The sequence below is a fragment of the Lycium ferocissimum genome, chromosome 6 (genome assembly GCF_029784015.1).
Source record: "Lycium ferocissimum isolate CSIRO_LF1 chromosome 6, AGI_CSIRO_Lferr_CH_V1, whole genome shotgun sequence".
Taxonomy (NCBI): domain Eukaryota; kingdom Viridiplantae; phylum Streptophyta; class Magnoliopsida; order Solanales; family Solanaceae; genus Lycium; species Lycium ferocissimum.
In genome coordinates this window covers 58,167,633-58,193,479 of record NC_081347.1, presented here as the reverse complement: position 1 = coordinate 58,193,479, position 25,847 = coordinate 58,167,633, and the positions used below count along the sequence as shown (strand labels likewise).

General features: G+C 33.8%; 1 protein-coding gene across 2 annotated transcripts; it reads right to left on the bottom strand.

The window, feature by feature from the left end:
• Window positions 1-12,734: 12,734 nt before the first annotated feature.
• LOC132059885 (vacuolar-sorting protein BRO1) lies at window positions 12,735-19,315 on the bottom strand. 2 transcript variants are annotated; one of them, XM_059452729.1, is made up of 6 exons: window positions 19,208-19,315; window positions 16,694-16,858; window positions 16,153-16,414; window positions 15,905-16,071; window positions 15,229-15,378; window positions 12,735-13,378 (listed from the first exon to the last, which is right to left on the bottom strand). In XM_059452729.1, exons 1-6 carry the CDS (start codon window positions 19,250-19,252, stop codon window positions 13,031-13,033), a joined length of 1,137 nt encoding a protein of 378 aa, XP_059308712.1. In that variant the 5' UTR covers window positions 19,253-19,315; the 3' UTR covers window positions 12,735-13,030. The 2 variants fall into 2 exon arrangements, with proteins under 2 accessions (XP_059308712.1, XP_059308713.1); XM_059452730.1 differs by having other exon boundaries at window positions 16,694-16,833; window positions 19,208-19,314.
• Between the last annotated feature and the right edge of the window lie 6,532 nt (window positions 19,316-25,847).

Below are 25,847 nucleotides of genomic sequence, written 5' to 3'. Positions count from 1 at the left end.
CACTTTAACAACATCATCTCCATAAATACAAGAAATTACATTTAATCCACATTAGCTTTCAAAACAGCCCACACACGATTGTAACCTCAATTTGAACCATTAAACTTTCCTTTGCATCATTGAATCCACAACACAACAATCCAAAACACTAAATAAAATTGTTCATCATTTCTACATAACATCACGGCCAAACCTCAACATACTAACTTTCATGAATCTCATTCATTTCTACATACTACAACATATACAAATCATCTATGAAAACATGTAAACAAGATTAAATCTCACCTTCTCCATTCAACTTCTTCACTCGGCTAGAGTTGATGAATTGCAAGAACGGATGTTTTGCTTGCTCCAACAACCCCTCCACGTTGAAGAGGACCTTCCAATTAGTAGAAAAGCTAGAAGAAAATAATTTTTCTTGATCAATTCCCATGGCACCATTTTTACTCACCATGGCCGAATGGCCCTCTCCTTTGGTTCTCCAAGTTTTCTTGAATTTTCTAAAGTGGTGAAGATGGAGAATATGACTTAATTTGTCATCTTTTATCACATATAAGTTGCATCCAAGTGGCCCATGGCCCACACCCCACACATGGCCACATATGGCCATTTTCATGAAATATTAAGTTTCCAAAATTTCACTTTTAACCCCAAATTTTCCTTAATATTTCCATCCAACAAAATTCATAAGCATCTTGTGCATTACACAAAATCGAAAAAAAATAGCTTTGCCCATAATTCGTCGCAACTAACTTAAAATATTCCAACGTACAACATACTGGATATAACAGATTATTTGACTGAAAGAAAATTAAAGGAACGGTAGAAAAAAATCTATTGAATAAGACCTTACAACAACAGATTTACAATTTATCAATAGTATGTACCTGCCACCAAATCTGAGGAGCAAAAGAAAATAAAACTCCTTTTTATGGCAAAAAGGGACAATATTTGACACAAGAAGGTATTCTAGAAGTGAAATGCAATGGCAATATATTATGCATTTTATAAAGAATGCACAGAATATGAAAAGATTGTGAAACAATGACTTTGGTAGCTGGTTGAAGCTCAGAGGAACAATCAGCCAAACGTGAATTCAGTTACCAAAAATGAATAGACCTTTAATTAGGATTTGATTCAATGAAGCCAAAAAATCGTTACTGCCTATGAACGTGTATTCAACTTTCATGTAATTGAAAGATTATTACTACTTGATATTTAATGAATTTGATTAGATGTTATATTTTATTTTGATTTACAATAGGGGCAAAACTGTAATCTAACTTTGAAGATAGGAACTTCCTACTTTTAGTATAATATGATATAGTTCTAAGCAACTTCTTCTTCTTTTTTTTTTTTTTTTGATAACTAACACATTATCATTTATAATCACCATGAACGAATTAGAAAATCATAGCAAAACCTTCACAGCTTTGCTATCTCTTCACAAACTCAACACTACAGCACAAAAATGGTTGGGTTTTTTGGAGTGTGAATGGGAAATGAAAAAAGGTACTTTTTGGAGTGCATCCAAAAGACACCTTTTGGATTGCACCTCTCCATCTCACACTTTCATGTCTATAAATTAAAAGGCTTTGCCTTAGATTTTAAATAGAAAAAAATCTGAATTCTTACTTCCTCTAAACTGTTCTCTACATTAGTTTTCAAAACAAAAGTATAGTAGAGTCGCGTGATTTGTTGCCGTTTTTGCGTTCGACGAAGTTGGTGGGGTTTGAGGTACCGCTACACCATCAACATGTATATCCGTTTTATCCTGGGAGGAGTAATCCATAACCTCGGGTACAGTGAGGGGATTAAAATCCTTAAGGACACAGTAAGTTATGTGGACTCGGATATTTAGTTTCTGCGCATTTTTTTTTATCGTTTTTCAGTTTCTGGTTTTTCGTTTCCAGTTTTTGGTTTTTGTTTTCTGATTTTGAACACAGGTTTATTAACAATCTTAAGGAATTTAAATATAGTATTTTCTCGCTGGCCGATTAAGAAAATTCGGAGCGGAACAGGGACGAAGTTGTTTTCCTTCTGTTAAGTCGAGGAAAGCAAAATGGGTTCGTGTGTGCAATCTGATTGTCTCGGTTGTGCAAGTGTTTATTATTACGATGATAGTCATTGAAAACTTTATCGAAGTTTCTTGAAAATCCAAAGTAGACATCAATTTATCAAGCTTAGTAGTAACTTTTTTTTCTTTTTCTTTCCCACATGATCGGATGCATGCCTTGCTTAATAGAAAATAACATCGCTTACCATGGTTATTCCATTATTATGTCGTATGAACAATTGCTATAATCTTGTTGTGGAGAAAGATTTCTGCAAGCCTTTGCTATGCCACTTATGAGATAAATTTGATGTGACATTAATTTTCAATTATCAAGGGTCTCAAGTGTTCATTAACGGAAGAGAAGGTTCTGTAAGATCTGGAATATTTTCATAATTATCGATGGCAGAGACATTTCTTAAAGAGAAGATACAAGCATGGTAGGATTTTGATGTATAATTGCCATCTCGTTATGAAGCCAACCATGGACTCCTTTTCAAGTAAATAATAATTAATAAATAAAAATAAAAAAGGAGTCAAAGAAGTTTGGCATGGCTTTGTTGATCCGAGCAAATTGAACTCTCTAAGAGACGTCGAGAAGCCCTTTACCTTTTCCCAATTATATGTGAAAGGATCCAAAAGAAAAAGGGCTGTGCCTCTTCGGACGATCATAAGCGGCTTTCCAAGAAAGTGTCAAAAATCGGATTCTACTATCTTTACTCTGCTCATCTTTTAATTTTCTACCTTATGATCTATACAATTCAAATTTTATAAATATTAGGGTAGGCGTTTATTGTTTGATGATTTCAAATATATTTTATTTGTGTGTCATAAACTAATTAGTTGGTATACAATTTGTTAGCTCGCATAAAATAAGTGAAATATTGTTTTTCAAGATAGTACAGCATGAAGTTAGCTTACACTAATACTTGAAAGTATTCTTGAGATCATACATATAATATGTAAAGATATGTGTATACTTGTTTGATTAGAGTAAGATCGAACTGTTTAAGTGTTATGATGGTTTAGTTGGAAAGCCATTTGAAAAGAGCATTAAACTCCTCGTGATTTTTCTCTCTGCTTTTGGAGATTAAAGTTCGTGATCTTTTACTTCCATATTGGAGATTATGATCCTCGTGATTCTCTACTCCTTATTGGAGATTAAAATCTACGTCATTTTCCACTCCAAGATACTATTTGGTTTAAAAAATATAAAAACTTTACCGAGTTAGTACTTTTTGTTGGTTTGAAGATATAAAATCTTCGCCGGTTCTCATTGTTGTGTATTCAGTTTGAAGATATAAAAACTTCACCGGATAATTAAATCGGCTTGTCTTGTATTCGGTTTGAAGATATAAAAACTTCACCGGATAATTAAATTGGCTTGTCTTGTATTAGGTTTGAAGGTATAAAAACTTCGCCGTTACTGGAGAATAGCGAAAATTGAGAACAACCGAATTAAAATATGTGGAGGATTATTTTCAAGGTGGTAAGACATGAATTAGGCTTACATTAGTAGTTGAAAATTATTCTTGAGATCATGAAAATAAATGTATATATCTTTTTGGGTCAATAAAGATATATGTATGTTAGTTTGATAAGAATAAGCGATCAAACTATTAAAATATTTTGTTGAAATCTTGTCTTGACAAGTATATACATAGTTAAAAGATGGGTTCATCGGTTGCGTTTGTAACGCTGTGCAATTTTAGTTGCAGCACTGATTATTCCAAGGAGAATTTCAAGGCAAAATTTTTTGAAATTAAATCGTGGGCTTGGAGTTACATTCGCCGTGAATTACCAGTCACTTGAAGACAAAAAATTTCAGTGGTTAATGTTTTGAACTCTTTAAGTATAAAGGGCATTAAAAAAAAAAATTAATGACATTTTCATGATTAGTTTTAACTGAAAGTAATGATTGTGTCTATAAGAAGAACCAGAGAGTGCATAATTAAGTATTGAATTCAAGTTTCTCTTGGTTGACATGTTATGAAGAGCGGTTATAATTTGGTTTAACCGGATTTGTTTTTCCAAAAGGCACATAATAATACAATTAGTCGTGGGAAAAAGAAAAAAAAAAAGCACTTCTTCTTTGGGCAATTTTGTTGCAACCGCTCAGGTGCAATTGCATTGTATGAACATAGATCGTTATTTCCCGCTACTTCAGAGTTCGTGCAAGTGAGGTACATGTCACAGAAACATGTGGATTTTAACGGTTAAAATGCTCTGTTAATAAGTTTTGATTTACATCATAACTTGTGGGGGAAAGCTATGAAGCTATCATACGGTTAGCTGAATACTCAATCCAGTGCCCATAGCAAAACACAATCTAATTCATAGGAGAAATGAAAAGGAAAAAAGCCCAATTTACAGTACTTTAAAGTGTGAGGGCCTGACCAAAGTGCAAGTTCCTAAACCCAAAAGGGTAAAAATAGGACCTAAAACCGTTGATTGTGTTTTCAAAGGACATACTACAAATAGTAAAGCATATCGATTTCTGGTTCACAAATCAGAAAATCCTGACATTTATGTGCAGTGGCGGATTCAGGATTTTCAATCAGGGTGTTCGAAAAAACAAATGAACCAACTTTTGCATTTGTTCAGGGTGTTCAAAAGTCAATATATGTACATAAACACAGAAAATTTACCCTAAATATACACTGTAATTTTTTACCTAGGGTGTTCGGGTGAACACCCTGAGCCTTTACTACATCCGCCACTGTTTATGTGAATACGATAATTGAATCAGATAATGCTGACTTCTTTGAAAACATATATCCGTATAAAAGGGAATGTGAGTCATCTAGCGAAGGACCTAAATGACCTCGGGAAGAAACAAAGGAAAATGTTCTGATGAGGAAAATTCAAGATGTAGCAAACGTCAAAGGACATCTACTTTCTTTGGACCAGATTGTCTAACATTTTTGTTGGAAAATGAGCCTCGAACTTTCAACGAAACTATGTCTTCATCGAAGCTCAATTTTGGAAAAAGGCAATCAATAGTGAGATAGAATCCATATTGAACAACCATACTTGGGAATTGGTTGATCTTCCTCGAGGGAACAAACCTTTAGGTTCCAATAGTTTTTCAAAAGGAAAATGAAAGTTGATGACACTATTGATAAATATAAGTCAAGAATTGTTGTTAAGGGTTTAGAAAAACGAGAAGGTCTTGATTACTTTGATACATACTCGCCGGTAACGAGGATTACATCTATTCGGGTGTTAATAGCGTTAGCCGCTGTGTACGGTCTTGAAATTTATCAAATGGATGTGAAAACAGCCTTCTTAAATGGAGATTTGGAGGAAGAAATTTACATGCAACAACCCGAAGGGTTTGTAGCTCCCGAAAAAGAGAAGAAGGTGTGTTGACTTGTTAAGTCTCTTTAGGGACTAAAACAAGCACTCAAACAATGGCATGCGAAATTTGACCATGCGATGCTGTCTAATGGATTCAAGATAAATGAGTGTGATAAATGTGTTTACATTTAGAACACTCCGAATCACGTCATCATTGTTTGTTTGTACGTGGATGATATGTTGATAATGAGTAACGACATTGTTAACATAAATGCTACTAAGCGCATGCTTGCTAGTAAGTTTGATATGAAAGACTTTGGAGTTGCCAATTTATTTTTGGGAATTAAAAGCCATAGGACTCCTCAAGGTCTAGCATTGTCTCAATCTTATTATATTGAAAAGGTAATTGAAAAGTTCAAGTATTTGGACTTTAAAATTGCAAAGACACCAATTGATGTGAACCTTGCTCTTGCTAAGAATAAAGGTAAAAGTCATTCTCAATTGGACTATGCCAGAGTGTTGGGAACTTTGATGTATATCATGAATTGTACACGACCTGATATCACTTGTACTATAAGTAAACTGAGTCTCTACACAAGTAATCCCGACCAAAATCATTGGCTGGCAATGAAACAAGTTTTGGGGATTTTGAAACATACTCAAAACTTTTCTTTGCATTATAACAAGTATCCTGCAGTTATTGAAGGATACAGTGATGTAAATTGGATCATCGAATCAACTGAAACTAAATCCACAAGTGGATACGTTTTTACCATTGGTGGAGGAGCAGTGTCTTGGAAGTCATCCAAACAGACATGTATCGCCCGCTCTACAATGGAGTCTGAGTTCATAGCTTTAGACAAAGCCGGTGAAGAAGCTGAATGGCTCCGGAATTTCTGAGAAGGCATTCCGTTTTGGCCCAAACTGTTGGCTCCTATATGCATACATTGTAATAGCCAAGCAGCAATAGGAAGGGTCGGGAGCATTATGTATAATAGAAAGTCTCGTCACATACGATGAAGACATAATACCGTTAGACAACTACTCTCTAGTGAAATTATCACAATTGACAACGTTAAGTCAAGAGATAATGTGTTGGATCTACTAACTAAAGGCCTAACTAGAGAGGTGGTTGAAAGATCATCGAGGGGAATGGGACTATGGCCGAGGACAAGTCATTGTGGCGGTAACTCTACCTAGAAAACTGGAGATCCCAAGATATAGGTTCAAAGAGATCAAACAAAGTCATTGATGACGGTTCAAGATTATCAAAATAAACTTTTTTGGTTCATTCTCGTGATGAGACAATGTTCAGTACCAGGATAAAGCATTAAGGCTTTTTAATGGTTTCTAAGTTTGATATGGTGTATATCAAATAGTGTATCTACGGGATGACATATTTAGGAATCACCTATGTAAGTGTGAAGTGTAAGTCGCTTCAAGGAGAATTCTGTAAGGCTAATTCTCTACGCACTTATGAACAAGCAAGTTGTTCATGGCCGAAACGAACAAAACAATGAGAACCAAAGACGGTTAAAGGGTTAATTGTGTGACATGTGGTTGTCTAGGTATACACCAAAGCTCGACGGTTCAAAGATATCAAATCTACCGATTGACCGAGTATATCCGATATATGTTCACTACGGAGTTCAAAGAGAAATCTACTTATCCAAATGCGGTTAATTCTTGCTTACGAATCACACAGTTTTTCATGCATGTTTTTCATATTATAGTCATTACCCATTCATGTGGGGGATTGTTGGATTTTTTGGAGTGTGAATGGGAAATGAGAAAAGGTACCTTTTGGAGTGCACCCAAAAGGCACCTTTTGGATTGCACCTCTCCATCTCACCCTTTCATGTCTATAAATTAAAAGGCTTTGCCTCAGATTTTAAATAGAAAAAAATCTGAATTCTTACTTCCTCTAAACTGTCTCTGCATTAGTTTTCAAAACAAAATTATAGTAGAGTCGTGTGATTTGTTGCCGAATTTGCGTTCGACGAAGTTGGTGGGGTTTGAGGTACCGCTACGCCATCAACAGGTATATCCGTTTTATCCTGGGAGGAAGTAATCCATAACCTCGGGTACAGTGAGGGGATTAAATTCCTTAAGGACACATAGTGAATTCTGTGGACTCGGATATTTAGTTTCTGCATTTTTTTTTATCGTTTTTCAGTTTCTGGCTTTTCATTTTCAGTTTTTGGTTTTTGTTTTTTGATTTTGAACACAGGTTTACTAACAAAAACTAGTAGAACATAAGCTGTTGAATCATAGTTTGTACTCCTACCGAGGCTCTAACATTGTAAAACACACGCAATTTCCCTTGCTAAACATTCCCATCGTTTAGATTTCCCTTCAAAGATACTCTGATTTATTTCAAGCCAAATGAATTGCAAGCATAATGCAACTTCTTTTAATTGTTAAAAGAGACTATTTTAAGATTTTGCATCTTTACTTTTAGCGTTTGGACGTTGAAGTGTTTACTTTACAGAAATAAAATTTGATCGTGTCAAGTTGTCTAACGGATATATAACAACATGTTGTACACTAGTTAGGCTAGTGATAATATTCAAGTACTAGTTAATTAGATAAAAAAAAATCAATACACACAGAATAGTAACAATCTCTAAAGTCATACGACAAATCTGGGTAACTATTTTTTAAACTTAAATATAGGATCGACAATAAGGACAAGAGTGATTCCTTAAAATCCATTATAAAATACAAGTTTTAAACGTGAGAACAATGATTGAGGAAAGAAATCGAAGAACTTGCAAAAATTCTTCCCTGCAAATGGAACACAAATCCAAAGAATTAGACTGCTCAGATACACCCGCTTCAAATCTCATCTTCTTGATCTCTGCTTCTTCTACAAATCTTGAAGCGCCACATGAATCTGGGAATCCAGTTCTATTTGAGTCCTTCTCAATACCTCAAAGTTATAGTGCACTTCCATCAGGGGGAGCAAGAGAGGTGCAAGCCCTTTGTTGAAAATTATACTAGGTAAATATGCTAAAATGTTTTTTTTTTTTTTTTTTTTTTTGGCTGCTGAATCCCCTTAGCACGAATTTTTTTCTTTTCTTGAATCCCCTTGTTTGAACTTCTGACTCCGCCATTGGCTTCCATATTGTTATGTTTTTCTCTAAATTCTAGATGTGGCTCAAGGTGGAGGCTAGTAAAACTTTGATTTAGGTCAAAAAAATTTGAAGCCCCAATTTTTTTAATTAATTGTAAATTTATGATCTTATTTTTGCTTAGACAATACTGAAATTTGAAATGTAATAAGAAAGAAAATCTGTCTGCTTTTTATCATAGAACTATTTTAGAATTTTGAATTAAACTAGTTCATCTTCATATTAGAAAATAAGATTTTATACAACATCTAAGAAATTATATTGCAAACATATGACTAACATCTTATTAACTTGAATTAATCCTTACTAATATAAATAACAATAATATCACTATGTAAAGTTAAAGGTTTTATGTCTTTAAAAGATATTATACTATAAACAACAGGTATGGAAAAAGAAAGAAAAATGAACCCGGACCACTTATTAAAAAAATTGATTTTCTGCCACTAATGTTATTGACCAATCTTGCTAAATTTCATGTCGGGTAGATGAGTAACCTTTTTAATACTTTAAGTCATTGGACAATCTTTATCAGAAAACAAAGATGGACGATCTTTCATGCTCCGGGATAACTCCACTATCTTGGAAATTAATGAATCCCGGTTCTCCAATATGACAGCGGTCTCAAAACATGTGTACAAGCCTCCATATTCAACTTCAGCCCTCTCCACTTTAGCTTGAAATTTAATTTAAACTATTGATAAGTGAAGGTTTGTCGTACGACGAAAGATACAAGCTTAAATACGAGTTTTAAAAGGCTGAACTGCACGTGTCCCTCCCTCCATCTCCAGTGCTAAATACGTGTCCTATTTTCTCGACTTCTTTTCTTTTATGGGCCAAGTTTTCTGGACTTTCTTCGTCCAAAAAGTTTTTTTCAGTTTGGTGATGTGTTATGTAGTAAGGAGCAGCTAATGATGAAGGACGATCCTCTACGATGATGTCAATTTTAAATGGAAAATCAACAGTATCGAACCTACACAAATTTTTCCTTATAAGCAGACAGTAACTTGACTGCGAACCTATTACACACAAATGTGTACCTTCAGGCATATTGGCTACACTTTGGTAGTAACTGCTAGAGAGACCTACTGCGTGCAGGGGCCGACTTAAGGCTAAAGTAAATAAAGCTTTGGATTTAGGCCCAACAAATATTGAAGAAGCCCCCAAATTTTTAGTAGTTCTTAATTTTATGGCTCAATTTTTTTTGTTGAAAAGACATTAAAGTATTCCAATTGATGGTAATAGAAAAAGACAACTGAAAAAAAAAAAAAAAAAGAAGGAAGGAAGGAAATACGGGTATATTGAGTCTCATATTTTGGTTTATTTTGACATTAATTATCCAGTTATCGAATCAACTTCATCGGGTTCTATTATTCTGACTTTATATTACCTTAAAAAATTGATATTTTTTATTTTTCAATTTGATCTTAAAAAGTTGTATGATAGTTTCTAATTCTTTTTATTTTATCTTTATCTTGTAAAATATTAGGATAAGATGAGTTCAAATGGAAAAACAATATGGCCAATGAGGATTCATATACTCAACCCAACTTGTTTGAAATTGAGGCATAGTTATTGTTATTTTTGAGTAGGTATATATTACTTTTTGTTAAATATATCTATTAGAAAATATGAATTTTGTTACTCAAAGCTCAAAAAAAATTGAAACTTTGATTAGAAAACTCAAAAAGGTGCTTTTGAGATAAATTTTAGCAAAAAATAAAATAAAAATTAAACCAATTTTTTTGGATAAACATTAATTCTTTAAAAGATTAAGTCTCAATCTGGTGAAGTTAGATGCTAATGAAATCCAAAACAAAGAAGAGGTTAGTGAGAAGACTAACATAATTCTCAAGAAAACTTCAACTAATATCTCAAAAAAGTTAATGCATTGCCTTATAAATGGTTGAAAAAGTTATTTGAAGAAATTTGAATATCAGAATTTAATCAATAAATTTGTATCTAGAAAAACTAAAGAATAAATTTTAAATAAACATATATATGAACACTTTTTTTTTTAAATGTTTAAAGCCTCTCATTAACATTTCACTTTAGGTCACCAATTTAGGTGAGCCATCCATGATTGGGTGCTATAGAAGAGGGTGGTTTGCATTATAAAGAATACTAAAAATATAACTCATACTTGAATCCGAAAAGAAATTGGATTAGCAAACCATAATCCTGTCAGGATATTGAGTCTTAAATCCGGAAAGGAATTGGATTTCATTTATGGAAAAAGGTCAAATTTACCCTTCTAATTTTAAAAATAATTTATATTTAATCTCTATTGTATTTTTCAAAAAAATGTATCCTCGCTAATAGTCTTTTGTTCAAAATAAACCTCTGGTCTTAACGGAGCCAAATGTACAAGCAAAATATAGGGGTAAATTAATTTGGCCCTTTTCTCGAAGTTCAAAGATAAATTTTCTCTGTTAGGTATACTTTGTTCTTTCACCAAATATTTTTAACATATAATTTTTTAAATGACTTATTTTAACGGCCTTTTAAAGTAGTTAAGGTTCAACTCTGAATAAGAAAATTCAAATAAAATATTAATATAATTTTATTGAAGTATATGCTAGAAGTTAGGGGTGTACATGGACTGGATTGGTTCGGATTTTTTAAACACCAAATCAAACCAATAAAATTCGGGTTTTCTCAGGTTGTTCAGGTTGTTCGGTTTTCTCGGATTTTTCGGGTTTTTTTTTCGGAATAGTCTTGATACAAAACATATAACTTTTACTTTAAATATTTCTTTAGTCCTAGTAAGATACAATTATATAATTAAGGTGTTTCTTAAGAAAATAACATAAAATGTGAGAAGAGTGATGACATTGTATTAAAATATTCAACAAAAGCTAATATAATCGGTTAAAATAAATATTGCTAATTAACAAACCATAAAAGAAAATGACCATAATTTAAAAATACTAAGTCATGCTAAAATAAGTATTAATTATATGACAAAGAAAAAAACTTAAGTTATGTATTTTTACTCTCTAAATCAATTATGCAAAACTAAAGAATAGATATCCAACATTATTGTCATTTCTAGTGGTAAATTGAATTTCGTTTGTTAGGATTAGTGTTGAATTGGTTTTGGTTTGGACTTTATTTGAGTTACTAACATCTATACGATATAAAACTTATTGACATTCAAAATTCTAAGTTCAAGCTTGAATAATATGATAATAGATAAAAAATTACGAAAAAATTTAAGAAATATTTATAAATTACTTTACAAATAAATATTTTAAAAATTGAATACATGTAATGTCGGGTTGGTTTGGTTTGGTTTGACTTTTTTAGTTAAAACCAAACCAAACCAATTATGGTCGGGTTTTTTTTTTCCACCACCAAACCAAGTCAAACCAAACAACTAGTCGGGTTTTTTTCTCGGTTTGACTCGGTTTATCGGTTTGGTGCGGTTTATCGGTTTACTTTGTACACCCCTACTAGAAGTAATAAATGAAATATTATAAGAGAAACCTTTTAATTTATTAAAGTAAAAGACTATCGTCGAACCACCTAGAAAAATTGACAAAATAAGTATTCCTACAGCACGATTGAAACCATTTCAATAACAATCCATTGGGACGACTAATTGCTTCTTTCATTTGTCTCACCAATTATATATTTAACCAATTTTATCCACTGAAAAAAAAAAAAAAAAAAACCAATTTTATATAAATTGTCTCTAATTTGTGGACTCGCACTTGCGAAATAGCAATATTTTCGTACAAACTAGAATATCCAAATTTGAGATGCTTTTTTAAAAATGAAATATATAATTCTATCAACTATTCAGCTTTCGGCCATTTTCAGGTTCTCACAAATTGGTACGTAATGTCTTCACTGCTTATGAACTTCATAAAGCAGCTGAAGCATTAGGTAAGTGCAAATGTCAAGTCCGTGGAAATTATTATGTGATAAATATAAGTTTATTTTTAGTATGTATTTCAAAAAAGTTAGATCAACATTTAATTTGAATTTTCTAATCTAAAGTTGAGGTTTAAGTACTTTAGAAGGGAGGTAAAGTAAGTCATCTCATGGTTTATACGTGAAAAACTATGTGATAAAAGAAAAGTAAGAAACAATTATACCTAAGGGAAAAAATGTATCCATGTGCTTCGAGAAAAGGGCCAAATCATCCCTATACTTTGCTCGTACATTGGCTACATTAGGGCAAGGGGTATACCTGAGCATAAAACTAAAGGCGAGTGAAAATTTAACAAAATAAATAAATAACAAAAGTAAAATATAAACTATTTTTGAAAATAAAACGGTAAATTCATCAGTCATTTGAAAAGTAGATCTTCAGTAACACTGATTCTTTCAGATGCCTTTCCAACTATACTTATATTTAAGGAATGAGAAGATGTGTAATCTCCATAGACATAGAGGCACGTTTAGTTCAGACTGTAGGTCCATGCAGCACAAAAAGTTGGAAATTTACACTCAAAATAACTGCTACAAGATAATATTTCACCTTTTCAAAACACTCAAATAGACCCTGTAGTCCTGCTTTCAACCAAAAACTTCAGATTTTGAAAACAAGTGTTCTTTCCCACCTTTGTGGCTGGTAAGGTATGGAACTAACAATCTTGACACCTTGAGGTACAGGCAACTCATCGTTCATCGGAATTTTCTCATGCCAGACAAACTCGTTTTCATGTTCATACTTCCGGAGCAGCTCAGTCAAATCATCAATCAACTGCTTATAAATAAGTCTCCATGACTCTTCTCTTGGTGTATGCTTTTCTGAATTTTGTATCACATGGCGAAGAACTCCCATAGCAAAGCCTATTTGCCCCTCAATCTTTAGACTCTCAGCAAGATACTTGTAACTGAGTAACTCATGTAGCATCTTACAGGTTGTAATATAATCCTGTGTAGGCAAGAAAAATCAGCCAAAGATATGTCGAGCCTTGCAGCAGTAAGGCAAGGGGGTGGCATTGATAATGCATATAAATTAACTACAATAGAAAAGCAAAACATTTTGGCATTTAAGTTATTTCCATTTTACTCAAAATCCCAAAATTCAATCCGTAAGAATGCCTTTGAGCAAGCAAGGAGTAAATTGAGCAGATTCTATTGCTCTTCGTGCTTTGAAAATGGTTAATGGTTATATATCCTGTGCTCCAACAATGATAAGGGTTTTTTGACATTAACAGCAGAAAATTGGATAGTTTACCTGCCTTAGGCTGCTCTAATTTACTTTCTTTGATATATCAACTAGATTCAGATATCTACACTCGTTCCAAGAAAATTTGATGATACATGAAGATGTTACAACGAGAACCAAAATCGGACAGTTGAAATGAACTGCTACCGGGTTGTTACGTGATAGAAAGATGCCAAACAAAATGAAAGGTAAGTTCTATAGAATAGTTATCAGACCAGCAATGTTTTTTTTTTTTTTAAATAGGAGTGAATTTTGGGTCGTAAAGTCCAACACGTCCGCAAGATCAGAGCCGCAGAAATGTGAATGCTAAGATGGATGAGTGATCATATAAGATTATATAAGACTAAAATGATCATATTCGCTAAAAGTGCAAGTAGCACATGTTGAGGATTAAGAGAGACTGTCGCTTGAGATGGTTTGGTCACCTAGACGACCTCCGGGTGCACTGATTTGTAGGTGTGAAACCATGGTAAGTGAAGCCAAGGGGACGAGGTAGACCTAAAATCACATGGAAGGAAGTTGGCTAGAAAGACCAACAATTTCTTGATCCCTGCAGACATAGCAAAAGATAGGACAAAATGGAAGAAAAATATCTATATAGGCGATATCAATTGGTTGGGAATATGTTTTACAAGTTAGTACATTTACTTTAGGTCTTATATGACCTCTAATACTTTTATTTTTATTTTGTATAATGTGGGCCTGAGATGATTTTAAATGCAGAAACATGGTTAATGAAGATTCATATAGCCGACCTCAACTTGTTTGGCATTGAGGTGTAATTGTTGTAGATGATATATCAACTATACCGTTATGAATTACGCAGAACTTTGGGGTTCTACTGAAATGCAATGTTTCTCCTGGACTTCTAAATGAACGATGCCCTGAGGCTTTGCATTATTATGGCAAATTGAGTACCGCATAATATCTTTTTCTGCTATTTTAACTCCATAAGCGAAAAAAATTAGCTTGGCTTTTGATTCTGTATTACTACGCCGGTATCCTGGTATTTCAAGGACTAAAAAGTACTCCACTTGGGGGGCATTTCCACTAATTGGCTGTCCAAGTTTAGAGCAGAAGTCAAATATGTGTCCACTACTTCAGTTCTGATACAAGATAGAAGTTCCACAACCCAAGCATGGTCTCACTGATCCACAATACCACATTAATGATCTATGTCTCTGAGACGGTTTTTAATTAGTAGAGGAAATAAACTAGGAAAACGAACTTCTGAACAAATTGATGAAGAACACTTTTCCACCTTCTTTCTTTTTCCACTTCAAAAAGCCGCCTCCTTTTTCAGTTTTTACTTTTTCAACTTCAAATAGAGTATACTGAGCTTAAAAAACTCATAACCATGGTTATAATCTTTGGGAAGCCAATAATAAGCAAAATTAGGTTCTTGAAACTAAAGACTTCTAGCTATACAGCTGAACTAACGAATCTAAAATGTCGAGCAAGTATATATTCCTTACTTATCCAAAGCATCGACAGATAAAGAACTAATAAGATGAGCAAGAAAAGAGGAAAGAAGTAGATGAACAGAGACATACCATTAAGCAAGATGAAATGTCTTTGCAATGAATGGTGGCTGAATGCAAGGTATGAATAGCTTCATTAAGAAATTCGCAAACACCATAATGCAGTTTCGCCAAAAGTCCTCCTGTATTCCCTTTTTGCTCTGCCTTCCTCACTGTCACAGCCTAAACTTTTTGGAATTGTCCAACATCAGGCAAGCAAAAAGAGAACATAATCAGTAGCCAATCAGAAGAGATAAAGGGTGTGCTTGGTATGAAGGAAAATGTTGTCTTGAAAAATGTTTTCCTGGAAAATAAGTGGGTTTCTTACTTATTTTCTAGTGTTTGGTAAATAAGCAGAAAATACTGCCCCAATTTGTATATAGTTTAGGCAAACATTATTGGGGTTGGCCTTGGGGCCTAGAGGGGTTGGGGTGTGTTGGAGGGTGTGAATTAGACAATTAGTGTAGAATGCCACTTGTTTTGCCTACTTCCACTAGGAAATCCTTTTCCTTATTTTTAAGGAACTTGTTTTCCTAAGTTTTTGACCAACCAAACATAAGAAAATTGGAAAACATCCGTACCAAACACACCCAAAATGGAAAACAGAACGTATTGATGCTCAAATTCTAATTAAGGAAATATAGATATCATCATTGTGGGGAAAGCTCGAGCAGGAAAAAAAAAAAACAAGGTATCGATTAAGACCAACCTGTGCCTCAGCTAAGCAAACAAGTGCCATTGCAGCAGAAACACTGATCACAGCTTCTGGTGGCCTTTCTAGTGCCAACTCAGGCTGTAAACAGGGAAGGACATCCTGAGCTAGATATTGGTAAACTCCAGCAGCTTTTCTGAGAACTGAGGCAGATTGCACTAAATCTGAAGTAAGGGAGATAATAAGATACTTCCATGAAAATATGGATGATGAGATAAAGGAACGGACAGATATATTACACATACCTGTTGACAGAACTTCCACAGCTTGATCTCGAACCAATGCACCGAGAACGAAAAGTATCATAGCAACTTCAAAATGCAAATTATCCATTTGATAAAATTTTGGTCCCATAAGATGAAAAAAGGAGGATGAAGTGAGAGCGCTGCTCCACCTAATGTTTAGGTCAGAAATCCATCGAACCATCTTGGGGTTGTCAAGAACTAAATTTACATGGTGTATCAAGTTTTCCAAAAGTGGCAAATATTGTTCCACCTTCTGTATGTTCTGCATAGTTTGAAAAAAAATGAAAATGAGAAAATTTCTTACACTGTTTGTTGCTTTTGAAAGGTTAGCAACCCATTGATCAGTAGACAAACATCTAGCCCATTTGTCCAGTTGAATTTGTGACACAGGATTTTACTATCACCAAGCCATATGTTAGCAAGGAGTAAGCAATATCATCCAGAAACTTTACCAAGTCTAGGACACAAACAAGGATGAAAGGCTCTTATTGAAACTACATTTTTAATGTGTTATTCATGGCACATTAAATAAGATGATTACCTGTTCACATCGAGAAGTCAATCCTCCAGACATTTCTCTAGCAATAGCCTCTGTCACAAAGCTATTCTGATTGATGGATTCGATAGCTCTCCTTCTGGAGCTCAACTCTTTTAATTGCTCCAGGGTGCCAGGATCAGATGCTGGTAATGCATTTTCGAACAGAACCTGTCAACATTAGCACGGAAAAACTAATTGAAAATCAAAGTGTGGTGTCAATAGAACCATAGAGCTATAGTCTATAGAGCACAAAACTCTTTTATAAAATTTCCCAATGGAACTTATACAAGTCAATTCACTATTCAGGTGTAAGGAAGTTGAAAGTATACAATTTCGCTATTAGATATCAATTTACCTAGTACTTAAGGTGGAATTGTTGCACCTACCTCCAATATCAGCGTATCCTTAGCTCAAAGTGCTCCCCAGAAATACTCAAAGAAGAACATTTCCAGGAAGGTTCAAATTTGACCTGAACTTTGCTTCAAGAAAGACCCTGCCCAAATATACCGTATATGCCACTTCAATTCTAACGGAGATCCAACTGGCATATTTTATCTATGCTGCCTATTTCGAATTGTGGCACAAGCGGCACACGTGAAAAAAGAAAAGAGAAAAAGTCTAAATTTACTCCTAGACTCTGCGAAGGTAGTCATCCATGCCCCTATTGTAATAATTAGTCAGATAGCATGGAGCAAATTCAAACAAAGTTCGAAAACTCTCTTCTTCTTTTTTTATGAAAAAAAACTCTCATTTTAATAAATAAAATATCATCCAATGTGAACTGATTTCTTCCCACCAACCATTTCCCCCGTCCTCCACCTTTCTGTTCACCAACTCCACTACTCCAACAACCTCTCTCAAATCACAGTTCATTCTCTCCCGTCTCTTATCCCATCACCTCATACTCTTCAATCCCAATCATAGTCTTCCCATTTCCTCCATTTCACGGCAACAAGACCTCATTTTCTGAAAAGACATGAAAAAATTCATCTTCAATCTCAAGGTTTGAACACAATCCATATTGAAGGCTTTACGATCCCATAACGACGACAAAGTTTCTCTTTTTCTTGTCTTGGATCCTCCTAGACTGTCCATAATTTCTGGGAGAAATCACAACCGAATTCATATACAGAAGAAGATGGACAGAGAGGATAAGAACTCAACAGTCAACCGTGACCATCCACTGTTGAAACAATTTCTTCTTAAATTGGCTTGAAAATACACATAGGTTGAGAATGATTTCTTTTTTGAATTGGCGTGCAATTTCTGTGGCTTTTGCATGTAGGAGAATCTCCACACACACCCCCAATGTCCAACTTGTACGGTCCATTTGCAAAACATTCAAAATTTTAAAGAGGGTGCAGGAAGCTCTTCTTGGCTATCGGTTATGGTGGTAGTGGTTCCCTTCTTAGATAAAGATCATAAGTAAGATGCGGAAAAGTTGATGTCTAACTTTGCAGAGTTCAAGGACAAATCTGAACATTTTCTCTTTGTTTTCCCCACCAGTCTCATGTAGCGATTTCAAATGGTCGGGATAGAAAAATATACCTGCTGGAGCTCTATCAGAGAAGAAGGGCATATATGATATGTTTGAATAACAGTTAGGTCCTTCTTTAACCGTTATTTCAAAAGGAGGGAATGGATGACCATCTTTATTCATTAAAAGTGGCATCCAGGCCAATTCGCGTGCACCTCAACTATTTCACCAGGTACCTATTTCGCACCAACACAGGTACTGGAAAGAAATCACCTAGTGTTTTTTGTCTCTACAGGGATTTGGAGGGCAATGTATGGCTAATTTCGCAAAGTTAGGAGCAAATTTGGATTTTTGTACTTCTTAAGTACAAAAATCAACATTCCACTAAAAGCCTTACATATCAAAAATCAAAACAAGAAAAGATAAATAGCCTATATCAAGTCAAGCACGTAATTAAGAACACACAAACATACATACATCAAAATTAACTAGCAAATTACTCTTAGAACTCCTAAACAAAGAAAAAATTTACATAATCCTTACTTTAAGAATGAACTTTTCCTATGTGGTTAGCTAGCATCACATTCTAATTGTTATGCACTTGCTTGATCATCACTATGCACAAACTCTAAAGCGAATTAACCGAAACAAAGAAGTGATCAATGAACCAAAACCACGTAATTAGAAGAAATCATTTACAGAAGTGTTGCTCAAACATGTTACTCCCTCTCTCTGTCCCAATTTACGTGGCACAGTTGGAATTTCGAGATTCAAACTTCTAAATGTTCGACCGTGAATTTGGACACAGAAGCTTTAAATTCTTGAAATAAAGTTTATATATTTGGAAACTATCTCAAAGTACTACTATAAATCACAATAATTAACAACTTAAATTACTCAAAAGGCATATAAAGAAATTCCCGTCAAAGAAAAACTTGGTTGACTCTCAAAATTCCAACCGTGCCACATAAATCGGGACGGAGGGAGTAATTTACCAACTTTATACAATTGGCTAGCTAATAAAATCATATTGCTTTTACCTGGGGAGATTTCTGCTTTAAAAGACCTTGAAAAGTTATCATCATTTTCCTACTCCTTCTTTCCCAAAAATTCCATAATCCAACAGATTTTCAAGAATTAAAACTTTTTAGAAGAGTTGATAAGAAACTTCTGGTATAGTACAATGTGCATTGTATTTGTCAACTTAAGTAGGGCAAGAAACGTCGATAATAAAATGAATAAATAAAAATGCAATGAGAGAAAAGAGTCCACAAAATTGAAGGGTCGTTTTCAATAAGTCTTGTTCTACTCACTTTCCCCGTTTCCTTCTTTCCTAAGAATAAGAATGCCAATCATTTTTTTCGGGTTGACCCGTTTGGGTTCCCGCCGGTCCAAGTTGTTCGGTTAGAAGTTACTCCCTCCGTCTCATAATAAGTGTCATCTTAGCAAAAAACATGCATATTAAGAAATCAATAATGCAATGTGAAGTTTAGTAAATTACCCCTATATAATAAAAATAAATTACTTTTACATTTTGATTAGAGCATGCACAAGAAGTGAACCTTTGACATTGGGAATCCCACAATACCAAGTTAATATGTGGTTTTTCTAATCATAATTTAGAGGCTACTTTATTGTCTAAGGATAGAATTGGAAAAAACTAGCCAATTTATGTCTTGATTTCCTAAGGTGACACTTATTATGGGATAAATTTTTTTGATGAAGGTGACACTTATTATGGAAAGTAGGGAGTAGAAGTTAGAAGATCATTTAATTGCACGGTTTATCCTTCCAATGGACTAGTCATTAATTTTTACCCTTCAAAATTGAACTTATGCTTAGTGGGTATAAGAGTGTGTTTGGTTTGGTTTATTTTAGGTACTTTTAAGGCAAAATTGCTTTATAGCAGTAATTTTTATAGTGTTTGGGTAAGATTAAAAAAAAAATACTTTAAACACTTAAATTTTAGCCAAAATAACAAAAATAAGCCAAAAGCCATAAGTTAGGATTTATAACTTATGACTTTTGGCTTATAGACTATAAGTTATAAGCCCATCCAAACAGACTCTCAGTTCTGCATAACTTGGAGAATATTATTATGTAAAATTATAAATTTATGCTTCGCGAAAAAAACTATTTGTCTTAAAGAGTAAATATTAAAGACTAGCACAAAATAGAGACAAAACTGCAAATGACCCGTTATAAGTTAAGATTAGTTTGGGCCGCTGACGGATATTAGTTCCAAGAGGACAATTCTGCTTCTTTTGGGGCGGTCTTTAAATTATTTGGCCCTCAAATTTCTGGTCTTTAAGTTTTATCCTTCGCCTAAAATTTATGAGTTTCGGGTTCAAATTCTGCTCAGTCAAAAATTTAAAAAACATTCGCAAGGCAATTTAATTTCGCTCGTCTTTTCAGCACTTTTAGTTATGCTTAACTAAAAGTCTGCTGGAGGGGACAGAATTGACCTTGAGGCATATATTTTATTTTATTTTATTATTCAAGGCAAACTTTTAGTTATGCCTTAAGGAAAAGTTCCGTCCCCCTTTACGTAAGATACTTTTAGTTATGTCTTATGAGGCTCATAAGACATAACTAAAAGTATGCCCCATAGGGCGGAACTTTTCCTTAAGGCATAACTAAAAGTTTGCCTTATAAGGTAAAATTTATGCCTTAAGGAAAAGTTCCGCCTTATGGGGCAAACTTTTAGTTATGCCGGATCCGGCATAACTTTAGTTTTTCCTTAAGGAGTGTATGCCGGATTCAGCATACACGCCCCCCTAGTCTTGCCTTGCGAAATTATTTTTTTATTTTATGCCTGAGCAGGAGTTCAAACCCAGAACCTCAAGTATTCGTCCACCTTTTCAAGCGAAAGGGAAAACTTAAAGACCACAAATATGAGGGGCAAAATTTAAAAAACCACAAATATGAGGGATAAAATTTAAAGACCACAATGAGGAGAAAAAATTAAAGACCACCCCAAAAGAAGGGCAATCCGCACAAAAAAATGGTTCCAAGAAATCTCTTTATTAGTAGAATTTTTATACGGGCAATTTGCACGATTGTCCTTATACAGGGGTGGTCTTTAATTTTTTGCCCCTCAAATTGGTGGTCTTTACTTTTTACCCTCAGTTAAAAACTCCTTGGTTTGGGGTTCGAATCCCGCTCAGTCAAAAATTTTAAAAAAAAATCGCAAGACAGAGTTTTGCCTACAAAAACTCTACTTTCAGGTAGAGTTTTGCTACCTTAAGGTAGAGTCGTAGAGGTTTCCATTAAGGCAATTTTTTTTTTTTAACGCAATTGGAATTTTGCAAAACTCTGTCTTAAGGCCTAACTTTTACCCGAATAGGCCTAATTTGCTACGAAACTTTATTTTGCGAAAAAAATTTCCTTTTTCTGAGCCATATTTTTTACTAAGCCGAGGTTTGAATACTCTCATGGTATTAAGCGAAGGACAAAAATTAAAAACCAACAATTTGAGGGACAAAAATTAAAGACTAGTGCCTTTGAAGGACAATCCACACAAAAAACTATTTTTATACTATGCTCACACAACTAATACAAGTTACATGAGGCTAGTATATTGACAAGTGGCACTTTACGAGTCACACCTTCACAATCAAGGGAGAAGCCAGTAAGGACTAAGGGATTCATTTGAACCCCCTTCGACGAAAAATTAAACTGTATATACAAGGTGATTTTTTTTTTTTATATATATATATATATAGTAAACGTTGAACTCCCTTGACTTCTTCGTTTGTTTTTTTTTAAAATATTTTTGAACCCCCTTTATTAAAATCCTGGTTCTGCTACTGTTCACAAGTACACTTGATAGTTGAAACTCCCACCATCCAAGCACTCTCCTCTATGCTTAAATTCATCTATTCAACTGTTTTCGCTAAAAACCACCAAACACTTGCCTGCTGCACCTTTTTTTTTTTTGGTACATTGAAAAAATAAATTAAATAAAAAAAATAAAATCGTTTATAAGCAACACAACTTAAGTACGTTAGGAGAAGAAACTTCATATCCTAAAGTGCATTAGTCTAGAGTATCAAAACCATTTCATGGTTGTGTCTTTCATTTGCTGGAAAATCGGCATACTAGTTTGTCTCTCTTCAAAACATGTCTAATTGTGGCCTTGTTGGCCATCAACAAATCTCTACAATCAATAATAGGTCTAAGCAGATGATATTGTATGTAGGGATGAGCATGGTACGGTATTTGAAACTTCGGTGCAGTAATTTCAGTTTTTCGTTTCTGAAAATGCTACTTATATCATTACCACACCAAATTAATTCGGTATCTTTTGGTATTTTAAAGTTCGGTTTTGGTAGTTTGCGCTATGATAAATTGGTACCATAATTTGTGACTTCGACATACATATACTCATATCATAGGGAATTATGACTTCAGCTATTCAAGAGAAACGTCTCAATTATATCGTACTAACACCTTATGCATGTGAAATATTAAAAAAAAAAAAGTACAAGCAATCCCCTTTGTAAATCAATTACACAAAAATGATATTTAAATCAAGATAGAGTAGTCAAAGTTCCAACATTTAAACAATTAGTTTTATAATAATACTAGTTTATATATTAGTTAGTATTACAATACTAAGATATATTAATTGTATATGTAACTATATACTTCGGTATATTCTTTATAAATTCCGAATACCGTACCGAATAACAATTTTTTTTAAAATGCATACCAAATACCATACCAAATATCATAATACCGAAATCGTGGTATAAAAAATTTCGGTTTCAATATGATAATCGGTTATCACATCATGCTCACCCCTAATTGTATGTCCTCTTTATTGTTTTTACTTCTACTACTTCATAATCTATTTCGTTTGTGGCATTTAATCCTCGCTTGATGCTCGACAATTCTGTAGTAAGGCTTGAAGTAAGTTTCAGCTTGCAAGAGTATCGCATTAGCCACTTTCCCTGATCATCTATGAAATTACTCAAAAGCAATATCTCTAGATTGTGTCTTGACACTACCATCAGTGTTCAGTGTTATCTTTTCTGCACAAGGGGAAACCAAGTTATTAGTTTGACTTACTTAGGAATAGAAATTTGTCTAAGAAATGCTTCAATAGTTTCTCGAACATAATCTGTTATCTGATTGCATTTAAGTTCAGTAGGTAGATATTTATTTCTAATCAAACTTCTATTGTGTTCTTTTCAGATATCACATAATGAAAAATATATGTCACAATTACACTTGTCTACATAAAAATAAGTCTCATATATTTAGGCTTATTTGATTTCATTAAAATTAAAACGTCTGAATCTGAATGCACATCTGAATATTAAGATGTGCTTTAAGATTTAGATGTCTGAAAAATGAATACACATCTAATATTAAGAAGTTGTATTAAGATCTGAATACTAAATAACTAAGATTATTTGTCTTCTCAACATCTGAATATATAAATATGTCTTTATTTAAAAATTAATAAATACAACATTTAAATAAAATATTAACTTAATTTAACATTATATCAATAAAATATTTTTAAAAAATTATATGACAGTTGGAGGTGATGATGGCTAGCGATGATGGTTGTGGGTGTCAATTGGGATTGTGATGAGCAGTGTTTTAAAAGGCGGGGGCATAAGGCGAGGCGTTTTACGTCTGCCTCAGCGAGGCGTAAGCCCCGAGGCACGGGGCGTAAGCCTCATGGGACTTTAATTTTTAGTATTTCATAAAAGGATATAATTATAATAAATACTTTTAAATAGGTAAAATAGCATAAAAATTTGAAGAAAACTATAAATATATGCTCCATCCCCACCAAAAAAACTAATCAGAACAATCTATTACACGCTACTTACAAGCACAAGTGATTACTCGTTATTTTTTTGAGATAGTAGAAGACAAGATAAATAATTGGAAAAGAACATATATTAGGCATTCTAGCAATAAAAAAAGGTCGTGACTTTTAAATTTAATGTTTCGGTTACTTGTTAAAATATTTGAGTAATTACTAGTTGACTTTTGAGAATTTGGGCATTATATTGAGGACTTATTTAACAAATTTTGTTTTAATTTGAAGAAGTTTTCTGGGCTTACGCCCCAACAAAAAAAACTCGCCCCAAACGCCCAGACATACGCCTTGAATTGCTGGGCGTACTCCTTTTGAGACTTTCGCCTCGACCCATCGCCCCGGGGCATTTTTGATACGCTCCGCCCCGAGGCTCGCCCCGAAAATGCCTTTTAAAACACTGGTGATGAGTGATGGTGGTGGTTCTTGGTAGTAGATAATGTTGATGGTGACTGACAGTAGTGATTGACATTGATTGTCGATCATGGTAGTTGATGGTGACAACTAATAATCGTGGTCGACGATATTGATAGCTAATGGTAATGGTGACGGTTGTTGGCGTTATATAGTAGTAACTGATTTTGTTGATTGTCGTTAGTGATTGGTGATTGTAATGGTAGTTGGTTGTGATGGTTGCAAATGGTGGGGATACATGGCTTACGTGATTGGCGATGGTGGTAGTTGGGGCTGATGATGGTGGTTGAAGGTGGTGGACAGTGGTAATTGATAATGATGGGAGGGAGAGATGAAATAAAGGGAAGGGAGGTATTAACAACATACTTCAAATTAAATCTTAAAAAACTCTAAATGTAAATCACGTTATTCTTTGAATTACTTTTAGATATGAAAATTTTCAATTTGAAATCACTTTCAAATAGTGTGGGTAGATGAATTTATAAAATTCAATAAAGAATAATTTTATCTTTTATGGGGACAAGATAAAAAATAAAAAATTATTCAATAAAAAAAGAACGTAAATGAGCATTTGCCCAAAATGTCATAAAAGTGAATGAGAAGTTCATTGGGCCGCTTATTTTATAGAGCTCCAAAGTACTTGCAATCTAGCTAATGAAATGAGAAATTGAGTGGACAATGACACAACACTTTGTTTTTATTTAGTAAAAATACTTTTTTACCCTTGAATGACCATCATGGCTCTTCTATATAATAAAATAAATATAAAAATAAAAATAATACTAGATGCCCCGTGCCCGTGCTGAGCACAACATATTTGCAATATTGTGGTGCAGAAGCGATCCAACTTTTGGAAAGATAATTTCCTATTTGTTTCAATTGTTTAGTAGGAGTACAAAGAACGAAAGCAGTACCATCAACTAATATTAACATTTTTAATTTTTTTTTTTATTACATAGGATATTATTTTAAAATGGGAAGGAATTTAATCATTAACGGGATTAACCCTCACTAATAAAGTGAAAGTTCAGGTAGCCAACCAACTTAGCTACTAGATCCCTACAACTAATATTAACATAATATGCTTCATAATACGTACATTTATTTGTGAAACAAAAATATATTACTACATGGTTAAGCTTGTCAAAGCAGTCTAGATCAGGCAGATTGTTCACGTTGGCAGTCAAACTAATACAAAATTTGATTCTACAAGTGGGTAAAATCCAGATTGTAGCAGCTATAGTTGGCGACTTGACGCATGTGTTTCATATGTGTATTTCCTAGAAAAAAGAAGACCAAACACACGAAGTTAGATAACAATTACAATGTAAATATTACTGCTAACAACACAACACAACACAACACAACACAATCAAAATTGACAGCCAAGTCCTCTGTCATTATAGGCAACACACAAGCAATTCTCC

Bases quoted from the DNA above. Each gene is read 5' to 3' on its own strand.
- LOC132059885 (XM_059452729.1), bottom strand. From the start codon at position 19,252: ATGATGATAACTTTTCAAGGTCTTTTAAAGCAGAAATCTCCCCAG. The intron at 16,415-16,693 runs GTAATCATCTTA...CAAACTATGCAG, and splicing joins TGACTTCTCGATGTGAACAG to AACATACAGAAGGTGGAACA. The intron at 16,072-16,152 runs GTATGTGTAATA...CCCTTACTTCAG, and splicing joins TGTGGAAGTTCTGTCAACAG to ATTTAGTGCAATCTGCCTCA.